The sequence below is a fragment of the Trematomus bernacchii genome, unplaced genomic scaffold, assembly GCF_902827165.1.
Source record: "Trematomus bernacchii unplaced genomic scaffold, fTreBer1.1, whole genome shotgun sequence".
Classification (NCBI taxonomy): Eukaryota; Metazoa; Chordata; class Actinopteri; order Perciformes; family Nototheniidae; genus Trematomus; species Trematomus bernacchii.
Genome location: NW_022987621.1, coordinates 1422541 through 1436826, shown reverse-complemented (window position 1 = coordinate 1436826; position 14286 = coordinate 1422541). Strand labels below are relative to the sequence as shown.

General features: G+C 44.7%; 1 protein-coding gene across 1 annotated transcript; it reads left to right on the top strand.

The window, feature by feature from the left end:
• The first annotated feature begins 1143 nt into the window (after positions 1 to 1143).
• LOC117484316 lies at positions 1144 to 6801 on the top strand. The gene is given in 4 exon segments (XM_034132792.1): positions 1144 to 2077; positions 2080 to 2893; positions 6103 to 6569; positions 6572 to 6801. Coding segments are annotated over 4 exon segments (2184 nt in total). The 5' UTR covers positions 1144 to 1404.
• Positions 6802 to 14286: the final 7485 nt, after the last annotated feature.

Below are 14286 nucleotides of genomic sequence, written 5' to 3'. Positions count from 1 at the left end.
GTTCAGAGAGTATAGAGACACTCTACACAAGACTCGATGTGGACAAAGCTTGTTTGCCATGTGTTCGCGTTAGCGCGTTGACACGAGTAGAGTAGTCTGTCCAAACAGCCGGCCAAAAGGCGTCATATTCAGTCGGAGAAATGCACAATTTTCGACTTCCTTAACTCGTAGCTCTGTTGCCCCAATCAGGTGCGCAGAGGTGGGAGAAGTACTCAGATCTTGTAGCTAAGTAAAAAAATACCATAGTGTAGGAAGAGTTCCTCAAGTCAAAGTATGATCATCAAAATATATTTAAAGTAGCGACAGTAAAAGTAGTCATTGTGCAGATTGGTCCATTTCAGAATAATATACATGATATGTTTTATAATGATTGATCATTAAAGTGTTCTCAAAGCTGGTAAAGGTGCAGCTAGTTTGAAGGACTCTGTATACTGCAGGGTAGCTTGTGGATTTACTAAAGTCTGAGTTAACACTTGATTATATTTCACATCATTCATCCACATCTGTAAAGTAACTAAAGGTATTAAATACATGTAGTGGAGTAGAAGTACACCATTTAACTATGAACTGTAGAGGAGTAGAAGTACACAGTAGCAAAACATTTAAATACTCCAGTAAAGTACAAGTACCTCAACATTTTACTCAAGTACAGTACAATATTTTAACATAATTATATATATTTCATTTATTTCACATGTAAATAAAGCAATTAATTCGGTTAACAATTTGTTCGTTTTTTCCTTTAAAAAATAACAAAAAGTACCTACAAGAATACCGTTAAAGTACCGGATCGATAAGCAATATTGATAAGACTAGTAGTACCGTAGAAAACCTTAGCGATACCCATCCCTATATATTACACAAGTAAAGTGTTAAGAGAGTGAAATGTTGCTTTACGAATTTCAACACTTGATGCTGTCACCTTGATTACAATGTCAGAAACCTGTATTTGCCCAACTGAATTGGTTTAAAGAGAGAAAACATTTTGACTAAAAGTTGACTAAAATGTAATTTTTCATCGACTAAAAGTAGACTAAAACGTTTTGAGTTTTCGTCGACTAAAACTAGACTAAAACGTTTTGAGTTTTCGTCGACTAAAACTAGACTAAAACTATGAAGGATAGAAATGACTAAAATGTGACTAAAACTAATAACCATTTTCGTCTAAAGACTAAGACTAAGACTAAATCAAAAACAGCTGCCAAAATTAACACTGGTGCACCGGCACAGCCGGCCCAGACTTTCGGTCATCAAGCGAGGAAGAAGAAGAGAGCGGCCTGACAGCCTTGCCTCCTCTCCTCGGTGGAAGAGCTGGAAGTTCCCCGTTCTCCAGCCCCACCTGTTCTGCGCTGGACTGTGCTTCCGGAGGCCACCCATGCCCCCGACTCCCCGTCGCTTCGTGTGATGTCCAAACGACATCCGGTTCGCGCCATGAGGAAGGTGGACTTTATGTTGGAGACAGCAGATTCTGCTGCCCGTTTAAGTCACACAAGCACATGTCCACGTTCTTTAATAAAGCATATTTCACTGTCATTTCCAGGCTTGAAGCCAAGGGCTGTCGCCTCCCTCAGCAAGCGGACGGTAACCGAGTCTGTCAATGCACTATCACCTCGCGCATGCGCAATGTCGGCCGAGGTTGTCAGTCAGGGGTACGATCATGTTCAGACACTAGAGGGCCCCATAACACAACTAATAAAGGCACAGAGAGCCGACAGCAGGGCAGAGGCTACCTCCCCTCTCACTCTCATGAGCGAGAGGTGGAAAGCGCTCACAAGCTCAGCTTGGGTGTTGAGGACGATATCGCGGGGCTACAGGCTCCAATTCACTGTCACCCCCCCTCACTTCTCCGACATTGTGCATTCACAAGCCCGGGGAGAGTCGGCCCGTATTCTAGAGCAGGAGATTTTCTCGCTGTTAGAAAAAAAGGCCATAAATATAGTGCCCCCCGAACAGAGTCAGAGCGGCTTTTATTCCAGGTATTTCCTCGTCCCCAAACGGGGAGGGAACGGAATTCGCCCAATCCTGGATTTAAGGGCTCTGAACAAATACCTCAGAAAATACAAGTTCAGGATGCTCACTCACTGCTGCGTCTCGTGCGTCAGGGCGATTGGTTCACATCAATCGACCTGAAAGACGCGTATTTTCACATCCCAATATATTATCCACACAGGAAATATCTGAGGTTCGCTTCTCAGGGTGTCTGTTACGAGTACAGAGTGCTTCCCTTCGGCCTGTCTCTCAGTCCACGGGTGTTTGTACGATGTACGGAGGCAGCAATCGCCCCGTTACGACAGCAGGGCATTCGTCTGGCAACATATTTAGACGACTGGCTCCTTCTTGCACAGTCGGAGCAGGAGGCTATTACGCAGACGAATATCCTCGTGAAACACCTGCTCGACCTGGGTTTTGTAATAAACACAGAAAAGAGCATGTTGTCCCCAGCTCAGACTGTACTCTTCCTGGGTTTATGCCTAAATTCAGTGTCCTTCACAGCCCGCCTGTCAGCGGAGAGAGTGAAAGCCTTCAGGGCTTGCCTCGCTCATTTCCGGCCACGCAAATATGTTCTCTTCAGATCATGTCTGCGGTTGCTGGGGCTCATGGCGTCAGCCATCCTGGTGGTACGACTGGGCCGCTTACACATGAGGGATTTTCAGCGCTGGGTAGCTGCCCTCAGACTGGACCCTGTGTGTCATGGCGCACGGAGAGTGATGGTCACTGTGGAATGCGTAATGGCACTGCGCCACTGGCTGCACCCGGTTTTCCTGGTACGGGGCGTGCCTATGGGTACTGTCCTATCACGGAAAGTGGTCACCACAGACGCATGTCTGTCGGGCTGGGGGGGTATATACGAAAGTCGACCTGTGAGGGGTCTCTGGAACAGAGATCTCCAGCGGTTACATATAAACAGTTGCGACTGGTCATTAGGGGCAGGTGGGGCACAGCCCCACCTAGTGTCAGCAGAAAGTATTACACATAATGAAAACAAAAAATGCAAAAAGATGCAAAAAAAGAAATAAAAAAATATATAAAATATATTTTAAGGTCATGTTTAATCATCTGATTCGTCTGTACATTGCTGTTTTAGTCTGTGTTCTTCTAATTAGTGTCTACAGTGCCGTTTTGAGCCATGTGGGACAAAACCTGATTCTGCCCCTCCCTCTCACTGTTTAAGTGAACGGTGACTGTAAAAACTACACTGCGCATGCTCAGAGTATTTTTCAATGGAATGTGTGTGGCAAAAAAAAAAAGGCCAAAGGGGCACAGAGCTGCCATCCCCACCATACGTCAGCTCACATTATTCAGAACTGATTGGCTGTAAATATGTCACGTGTGCAGTGCTGCGAAACGTCACGTGTAGTGTGAAGAGAAGACGAGAGAGCAGCATATAGCTAACATCACCAGCGATTAAAAATAAGTAAAAAACGGAAAGAAAATGAATGAAGTTGACCATTTACTGGAGCACACATTTGAGACACTTAGTCTCGGAGAGAAACTGGAGGTAAAGCGCCTCGGTGCCCACCATCCACCGGATTTCCAAATGGTCCAGACTGCGGGCAAAGTGAACCGCGGGTTTAATGCTGAGTGGTTTGCTAAAAAGAAATGGCTAACGGCGAGCATCCAGAAGAATTCCCTCTTTTGCTTTCCTTGCCTGCTTTTTGGTGAAGATCAAGGTACTTGGTCGAGGACAGGTTACAAGGACTTAAAGCATCTTTCGGAGAGGACAATGAAGCATGAGAGCAGCAACAGTCACTTGGAAAATGCCGTAAAATTGGGATTACTGGGAAGGGTGAATGTTGCAGCTCAGATTGACAGCGCCTACAGACGCGGCATTGATGATCATAATAGAAAGGTGGAAGAAAACAGGTACGTGTTGGGTCGGATCATCACCTGTATTAAACTGTGTGGGAAATGTGAGACAGCACTGCGGGGCCACGACGAGTCGGCGGACTCTCTGAATCCAGGGATATTCAGGTCAATTTTCGAGACAATGTGTGAGGGCGATTCCAGGCTTCGACGGCACTACGAAGCTCAGCCCGTTTTCAAAGGGACATCAAGCACCATACAGAATGAACTCTTGGACTGCATGTATGATGTGTACAGGGAAGAAATATCCAAGCAAGTGGACAACACATCATTTGTTGCCGTTCAGGCCGACGAGACAACCGATGTCTCATGTAAATCGCAAATGGTGATTGTGCTGCGATACATTATGCCTGACCTCACAGTTACAGAGCGTTTTTTGGAGTTTGTGGAAGTAAAGGACAAAACTGGTGTAGGTCTCTCTAACAGCATCAAGGCTGTTCTTGAACCCCTGAAGCTGAAAGAAAAGCTAATCGCTCAGACCTATGACGGGGCGGCCGTCATGAGCGGTAACGTGCGCGGGGTACAGACGATCATGAAGGAGACGTACCCAAACGCTCAGTTTGTTCACTGCTACGCCCACCAACTGAACCTGACCCTGCAGCAACTGTGTTCAGCAAGGATGAGCATCCTGAAGGTGTTTTTTGCAGATCTAACTGCTTTTTTCACTTTTTTCTCCGGTGCTCCAAAACGTGTTGCAGCTCTTGCAGAGGCAACACAGAGACGCATACCACGGCCACCGGCTGTGAGATGGAACTTTAAAAGCAGAACTGTGAACGCGGTTTGGGAGACCCGAGAAGCACTTCTTCAGTGTATGGACCATATACGCACACAACCAGGATGGGATGCGGTCACCATAAGTGAGGCATACGGCCTGTCAAAGAAACTGCGGGACCGAGCATTTATGCAGCTCCTGGAGTTTTTTTCGTTGCTTATGCCAGAAGTGGATGTTTTATACAACACTCTGCAAAAACGAAGCATCGATGCACCTGGGATCAACAGCGCGCTCTGCCGCTTCAAGGAAAATGTCCAGAAAATGAGGCAGCAAACTGATGCATTGGCCGCCACCACTCATGATGGAACAGACGAGCCAGGCCGACGAGTCAGCAGCACAGCGCCGGTAATGAAGGAGGCATGTGACACAGTCATCTCACAGGTGGAACAGAGGTTCTCACAGAGTGACCATTTGATCGCTGCAAAGCTCGTTGACAGCTCATTCTTCCCACAGCATGTCCTGTCATTTCCTACACCTGAGCTTGACTGCGCAGTGAAATTGTGGCCTGCTTTGGGAAACAAGGAGAAGTTGAAGTCTGAGCTGACCACGCTCTACCGCCACAGTGAACTTCACACTGGAAACACTGCCCTGTCTCTGTTGAAATCCATTCACGAGAACAACTTGGAGGATACGTTTGCTGAGACTGTTATTTTGGTCAAAATAATAGTAACAACTCCGATGACGACATCCGAGTCAGAGAGGAACTTTTCCACCCTCAAAAGGATAAAGACTTTCACTCGCAACACCATGGGACAGCTGCGACTTAACGCATTGGCCATGCTTTCAATTGAAAGCCAGTTGATCCAGCAACTACAGGACTTCATCCCCAAAGTGATAGAAACATTCTGTCAGAGGAAGGACCGCCGTGCCGCTTTTCTTTTCAAGTGAGCCTTCAGCTTTGGTAAGTTCATTTATGTCATATATTTTGTTGATCTTCTGTGTTTTGCCTCTGCTGGATCGATTGATATTGTGACCCTCGGTGATGAGTGTCTGTGTTTTCCTTATATTTACAGTCCTATGGTGTTTTAAATGCTAAAGCATTGGAGGGTGGGTTGTTGTTGGGTGGTAAGAATTGCTTTGTGATTGGTGGCCCTTTACTTATGTATTAAGGTGCATTACAATATGACAGATCCCCACGCTGTGTACCGTACATTTACTTACACAGTGTACTAATGTATGCGCGACAGTGTTGCTGCTCACGTGTGGTCTTCCAGTATGCATTTGACACTCCCCCTCCCCCCGCCGTCTCAGAGGAAAAAAAAAAGAGAGAAGAGAGAAAAAAAAAACTAAGGGCTACAAAAAGCGAGAGGCGATAAAAAAAAAGAAAGAAAAAGAAACCTGTTCCAAAGACCAGGCCCTCCTCTCTCCCCCCCCTCTCTCTCTCTCTCCTCCCCCCCTCCCCCCCCCCCTCTCTCTCTCCCCCCCCACCTCTCTCTCTCTCCCCCCACCTCTCTCTGCCCCCCCAGTTTTGTACACATAGAAACGCCACTGCATATAAACTATCTGGAGCTTTTAGCGGTGTTTCTCACCCTAAAACGCTTTCTGCCTTTTCTCAAAGGACATCATGTCCTCGTGAAGACAGACAACACAACCACAGTATCGTATATAAACCGTCAAGGGGGTTTGCGTTCTCTTCAGTTACACATGCTGGCACGCAAACTGATACTATGGAGCTGCGGCCGTCTCCTTTCTCTGAGAACAACGCACGTACCGGGGGTGATGAACCTCGGAGCACCACTATATGCAGATTGGGCTCTGCATCCAACAATTGTGAGTCAGTTGTGGATACGTTACGGCCGAGCCGCGGTGGATCTGTTCGCGTCAAAAGAAAACGCTCAGTGTCAGCTGTTCTTTTCAATGCGCGGTCTAGACGCGCCGTTAGGCGTGGACGCACTCGCGCACGTTTGGCCGCCGGTCCTTCTGTACGCGTTCCCCTGGCTCTAATACCTCCGACTCTGTCCAGAGTGAGAGAGCATCGCCACACGCTGATCCTGATAGCTCCGCACTGGCCTGCAATGTATTGGCTGGCGGAGATATATCAGCTGCTGTGCGGGCAGCTGTGGCATCTCCCGTTACGCAGGGACATACTGTCTCAGGCAGGGGGGACTATTTTTCACCCACACCCGGAACGCTTGGCACTATGGACCGTGAGTGGTATAATTTGAGTACAGTGGGGCTTCCTCAGAAGGTGATAAACACTATTCAGAGTGCAAGGGCTTCCTCCACCAGGTCTCTTTTGGCGCATTTCCACTACACGGTCGGCCTCGGCCACACTCGGTACGGCTCGGTACGGCTTGGCCGCGTTGGGCCTTAACAGGGCCGACTCACTTCATGCTGCGCTTCCATTACAGTTTAGGAACTGGGGTAGTTACTATAGTAACGCAGTGTAGGCGGAGCCGTGACGTCATCTTCAATGAGAAATCCAGAAACACAACACAGCCGTTAGCTGTGAGCACTCAGAACTCACAGCTCCTTATATATGTTCAGAAACTCGACAAAAGTTAAACAAGTACAAACCACAGACTGCCTGTGTCATGGTGAATACAGTCGCTGCTTTAGTTATGTCTGTATAGGCCGTTGTTGTGAGTGTGGACGGTCGGGGCATATACTGCGTTAGCTTAGCCAATCTCCATCTAGAAAAACACGAATTTTAAAAGGTTTTTCGCCTGCCGTCTGTCTGCAGACTTGACAAAGCATAAATTCATGGTTTTTACTAACCGGTATCAGTATGTTGTTACTTCGGCATCATTTTGAAACGTGTATTACAATTAAATCACGGTCAAATATGTCCATCTTGTTGTAGTTCTAGCCCTCTTGCCAGCGCTCCTCTCTCTAGTTTAGCATACTCAGCCCGACTCAGCCCTGTTTGTTGGCCCCGATAGAACCACAATTTTCTAGGGCCAGAAAAGAGGGGAAAAAGTGGCCCCGCGCCGTGCCGCGCCGGAACGAGGCCTAGTGGAAGCACAACCAAAAAAGGGGACGGCACGACACGGCACGCTTAAAGCGAGCTACGCGCTGCAATGGAAATGCGCCATTAATGACTGTAAGTGGAGAGTGTTTGAGGAGTGGTGCCTCCAAAAGGGACACTTTTCTCTTTTCAATGTCCTGTCGGTGTGATTTTGTCATTCCTGCAGGACTTGATTGATAAACACAGAGCTTTCTCTACGATTAAAGTGTACCTGGCTGCTATTGCTGCATGCCATGTGGGTTTTGAGGGAAAAACGGCTAGCCAACATCCCTTGGTCTGCCGTTTTATGAAAGGGGCTCGCAGGCTCCTCCCTGTTTCCAGGTCACTGGTGCCCCTATGGGACTTGGCAGTGGTTTTAGATGGGCTCACTCAACCTCCATTTGAACCCCTGGAAGAAGTTGACATGAAACACCTGTCACTGAAGACAGTGTTGTTGCTGGCTCTGGCATCCGCCAAGCGAGTCAGTGACATTCATGCGCTCTCTGTACATCCTTCATGCACTCAGTTTGCCCTGGGGCAAACAAGAGTGTTGCTGAAGCCTAACCCTGCTTTTGTGCCCCAGGTGGTTGGCTCATGCACCCCCATTGACCTTGCGGCATTTTCTTCACCATTATGTTCTTCTGAAGAACAGCGGTCGAATTTGCTGTGTCCAGTTCATGCCCTGCGCATCTATATTTACAGGTCTAAAGAGTTTCGATGCAGTGACCAACTCTTTGTATCCTGGGCTAACCCTCATAAGGGCAAGCCCGTTACCAGGCAGCGACTCTCCCACTGGATTATGGGAGCAATAGCTCTGGCTTATACGAGTCAGGGTTTGCAGGCACCAATGGGCCTGCATGCTCATTCTACTCGTGGCCTGGCTACGTCCTGGGCTTTGTTTAAGGGTGTTTCCATCCAGGACATTTGTGCAGCAGCGAGCTGGTCTTGACGTAGTCGTCAAGATCACCAGCCAATCAGGATTGGCGTAATGAGATTGATGCTTCTGAGGCATACGCGGGGAGGCGCATCCCATAGTGAGACATCTCACTCATGTTACTCTGAGAACCGGGGTTACGCTAGTAACCTATAGGTACAGTGTGTAGGTGTGTGTGTTGTACAGTGCGTAGATGCGGCGGACAGACGGGTCTCAGTTGGTTTGGTGTCCTATGCTTACTTTTAATACTTGTAAATACAACTTTTGGCCCGTAATTTCAATTCCCCATTTCAGCGACCAGAGAGATGGGGGGATATATCCAGTCTCTGATTGTGTGATTATACCGCACTGTGAATGAATTCAAAGTAAATATATAAGTCATCTTGAACACATCTGTCCATCAGACAGAGGGCTGCTGTGCCTCCTGTCATCATTAATGGACGTCTCTTTAAAATGACCGCTCAGAGGAGAGGAGTTCTCATTTCTCTAACCGCCTGCTGCTTCCCCTCCTCTCTCCTCGGCTCCCCTCCTCGGCTCCTCCGCTCGCATCTCCTGTGGGCGGGACTAAGTCTCGAGGATAGGAGTCGAGGAGGGGAGTCGAGGAGGGGAAATTAGAGTATTGAGAAGCCTTCATTGATACCGTACATGGCAGATTAAAAACGAATTGCAAATGTTATTGTAGCATTTTAAGCAACTATTAGGCTAATTAATAACCTAGTCTATCTGTTTGAGACACAACATTATATGACTTTAAGCACAAATCATTTTGTCTAATTAATATATTAAAACAAAAAGGGGGCTTAGTAAACTTTATTTTTTAGTACATATAAAATAGGTAATAATGAGATCATCTATTAATTATGTTTGTCTAACTGCTACACATGTATTTATACATAAATGTAGATATTTATGAACATCTAAATATAGTTGTTAAAGGTTTTAAAGGCCCTGACACACCAGGCCGAAATCGGCCGTCTTCAAGTCAGACGACGAAGCGTGCCTTGTCGCCCAAACTCAATTTGGTGTGTCCCGAACCGTCGGCCGTGACACGGCTTATTTGGCCGACGCATGGCCGATTCAACATGTTGAATCGGCCATGCGTCGGCCACAGGCAGTCGGACAAAGAAACCACTCTGATTGGCTGTTCAGCTAGCGAATGAGAAGCGAAATGGAAGTGAGGGACGTAAACAAACGATTTAAGAAGGCACAACACAGACGGCTATTCATTTCCATCTCATCGGTTTATTTGTCATCATGGCGATCTGGAATGAAGGAAACGAAGACCTGCTCATCACCTTGATCCAGGAGAGGCCAGCTCTGTACGACATTACAGAGACAAAGTACTCGAACCGAGTAGTGAAAACCGGACTCTGGCGAGAGATTGAAACTCAACTTGGTTTCTCAGGTAAGATTCTCTTTTTTCATCAATTGAGCTCTTTAGCAGAAACTGTTTTTTTTTTTATTGTTTGCCAGCATACGTGAAATGTCATTTGTTATTTCAACCTTGTGTTTTGTTGTTATCTTGTTGCTAGCTGTTGCTAATTGTTTGGCACTGCATATGATTTGGACATGCTAACTAGCCACAATGCTTACATCGTTTATTTGTGTGCTTCAGAGAAAGAGCTGAGGAAGAAGTGGGATTCTCTGCGAACCCAGTACACCCGGAACAGGAGACTTGCCCCTTCGGGTAGTTGTGGAGCACATAGGACCGGCAGACAGCAGTGGATCATGACCAGGCTGCAGTTTTTAGAGCCCTACACAAAAAGGAAGGAGAGTACTTCGAACCTCACCATCACGGTAACTATTTTATTTGTTGAGTACAAATAAGTGTTTCTTGCTTCTCTTACAAAAATATTATTTTCATTCATTTGGTGGTTACAGTGGTAAATATAACAATAACAGAATAATATATACATTATTGTATTATAATTATTGATGTGCTCATCACCTTAATGTTGCAGCTGGTAAAAGGAGGAGCTAATTTAAATTACATTATATACTGCTGGGTAGCTTATGAAATTCACCATGGGATCAATAACGCTTTTATCTTAACCTATAATAATACATGATAAAATATGTCTTGATTATATTTGTAGTGTTCTGAATCTTCTAGAAGTACGTTTTAGCATCTGAATAGAGCCATCACAATGTGTCTACAATGTGCCTCTCACACTTGACCACACCCCGAACTAATGGCACACACATTTCAGGGTATTGTTTTGTTATGAATGCTTAGTAAACAGTTTTAAGAAGCCATGGTATTAAATCCAACTAACTGTGAATTTATTTAACATTTTTTAAGGAATGTCCGGTGGCTGCAGAATCACCCCCCGGTGGCACCAGCAGTGAAACCTTGACCAGCACCACTGAGGAGTCCTTCCACTTTGATGCTGAGCCCTGCACTCCCCTGGCAGAATCCACCATCTGCACCACACCGGCACCGCTCAGAGAGAGGCCAAGCACACTCAGCACTCGAAGGCCTCTGGCGAAGCGCAGGATGATGCAGGATTCGCAGGAGGAGTCCGCCGTTGAGGCGTCAAAAACATTGCTGGAGGAGATAAAAATAAGTCTGGCACAGTTGTCCCCGAGTGGACTTGATGACGTAATCGCGGCTCATTCCAAAGTGTTTGAGCACAGACTGCGGCTGTTGCCACCTCATCAGATTAGACGCTTCCTGAATCAGGTGGAAAATACCTTCTTCGAGTACTTAGAGGAAAATGAAACCTCTAGTCATTTCACTTGTCTCTAGACATTTCACTTGTCTCTAGACATTTCACTTGTCTCTAGACATTTCACTTGACTCGTTTTTTGTACATAAAGTTCACTCATTTTTAAAGATGTGGCTAATTCTTTTTACAGACAGTTGTGGCAATAAAAAAAAAATTCTGTATTGCATAGTATTTTTATTGTATTGTATTTTTGTTGATTGTTTACTTTTTGTATTATTATTGTTTATTTTGATAATAAACCACTTTTTACCGATACTGCAAAATGCAAAACTTTATTTCGTACCTTCATACATTCATACCTCCATACATTCAATTTGCAAGAAGTGGCCATTATTCAGATGGGTGTTTCTGCAGGATAGGCAATGCAAAACTTGATTTCGTACCTTCATACTACAGCCATTAGATAACACAACATAGAATTATTTATTTCTGCTTCAGAGAGCTGAAGTGGAGGAGCTGATTTAAATTACATTATATACTGCTGGGTAGCTTATACAATTCACCATGGGATCAATAACATTTTATCTTAACCTATAATAATACATATAAATAAAATATGTCCTGATTATATTTTGTAGTGTTCTGAATCTTCAAAGTTAACTGAAGTTATCAAATAAATGTAGCGCAGTATAAAGTACACTGAATGAGAGTGGATCAGTAATATAAAATTGCAGGATTAGTCTCAAGTACCTCAACATTGTCCTTAAGTACAGTGCCTAAGTAAATGAGATACTGTCTACCGCTGTTCATTGTTCAAGATTGAAATGTAAATGTACAAGACGGTTTTCTGCCCCTCTATTCACATGTAGCCTTTCATACGTGATGGTTTCTTCATTCTCGAACTGTTGTGGAGCAGAAGTATAAAGTTGCAGGATTAGTCTCAAGTACCTCAACATTGTCCTTAAGTACAGTGTCTAAGTAAATGAGATACTGTCTACCGCTGTTCATTTACCTATTGTGAGTCGCCTCGGATAAAAGCATCACATGGAAATGTACATTTAGCAAGAAGTGGCCATTATTACATTACAGTGTTTCCCCTAGGATGGAGTCATAGCAGCGGTGCTAAGGCACGTGGGCCCAGCATAATGTGAGTGCGGAGCTGAATTTTTTAGTGTGTACACGTGCGAAGTGCGCCCCGCCAATTTGTTTCTATGTGTCTGCCAGCACAAGAAAGGCTCTTGAGGCCTAGTACCAGGGCCGGTTCTAGCCAATTTGCTGCCCTAGGCGAGATTTTATATATAAAGAATAAATGAAAAATCTCTACAAAAGACAAATACACTACAAAAACAGAAACTTATTGACATAGGTAATATATGTCAAAAAGGCTTCAAATGTATTCAGTATTGTATGAACATGTTTGAATTGGGGGGTGGACGTCACATCCTCTAGGGGGGTCCGGGGGTCTGCCCCCCCGGGAAGATTTTTTTGAACATAAAGTAAAATGCTTCAATCTGGTGCACTTTGAGCATGAGACCTGATCTAGGGGAACTCTAAAACACCCATATGGAAAAGATCGGTTTACATTTTAATAATCAAATAAGTATATGAACATAACCAATAACCTACCATAGCCAATAACAAATAAATGTAACTTATTTTATTTTTGTTGTTCATTTATATCTTATTTTACCTAGTTAACATTTATTTATGCATATTTTTGTATCTCTCCAACTTTAAACGATATGTCTGGTTTACTGTCCTATAGTATACCTTGGAATGATTTCAAACCTGTTTTTATTTATCCTAATAATTATAAAGGAGTGCCTTGGAAATATGTGTTTATATTGTGGTCAAAACGTTTGAGACCCACTGAGATAACTTAGACTAAAATGAACTATCAGAGAGTCCTTTACCTCCCTGAGCCTCTCAGTCTGACAGGAGAGCTCTCCTCCACCCTGGTTGTAGAAACATCTACTTCTTATATCCGTTAGCGCAGCTAGCACCAGATTCTAATAACAACAGCGCCGGTACCGGTGCACCCTCTCTCTCTCTCCCTCGCTCGCTCCCTCGCTCCCACGCTCGCACTTTGGCTGTGAGCTGCGGGCGCCTGATAAGCCAACATCCCCCACTTTCATCACTTACAGCGCCCATCGTACAGGGCAAATGAAAAGTGTAACCGGGGTGAAAAGGGTGTTACATTTACTTAATTATGAATGTTGTTACATCAAGGCCGAAAATTAGGATGAGCGCCAACGGTCAAAAATGTTTTTTCCCCTCCCAGAGCTACCAACGCAGCGCTATGCCAAAAATCGGACCTGCCAATGTCTCAAGATTGAGCAAAGATACACCTTTATTGAACATACAGTAACACAAATACTACAAATCCACATAACAAACAATCAAAAATGAGAAAGGGTCGCCAATTATTATTATTTTTGGGTACCTGGCTGGCGCCCCCTAGCAGCGGCGCGCATATTTCAGCAGCGGCGCTGCGCCGCCACTATTTGTATATAGGGGAAACACTGCATTACATACATTACTACATTGCTGACTCTAATAAACGACACACTCAGCAGAATACTGCGATCATCAGGGGCGTAGTAATCAGCAGCGAACCGCTTCAACACGTGTATTTCGGTGTATTCACGGCATTCATTTTGTTATTCTACAGTATTGTTGTTTTATAGTTATTTGTTAATGTAACCCAATTTGTGTTCTTTGAAATTGAAAAGGATATCGCATTGTGTTTGTCACTTTCGTTGCAGTTGTATATGTCTTAAGTGTAATTTGGCTTGGCTTCCTATTTATGGACATGCTTTTATTTTGAAGGAGAGTTAGAGAAAGTAAACGATAACGTTTATGGTTACTTAACCATAAACGTTATCGTTTACTTTCTCCGTCTTTATATGTAGATAGTAGCACCCCCCGAAGAGGCACAAGCTCTTTCGTTGATATTGGAGATTTCAATAAATTCAATTTGAAAAAAAAACGTGAAAAAAACGAAAAAACAAACAAAACGAATATCCAAATAACGAAATTGAAACCCGAATAGCACTCCAACGAACGAATATTCGGATATTCTGGTACAGCCCTAGTATGC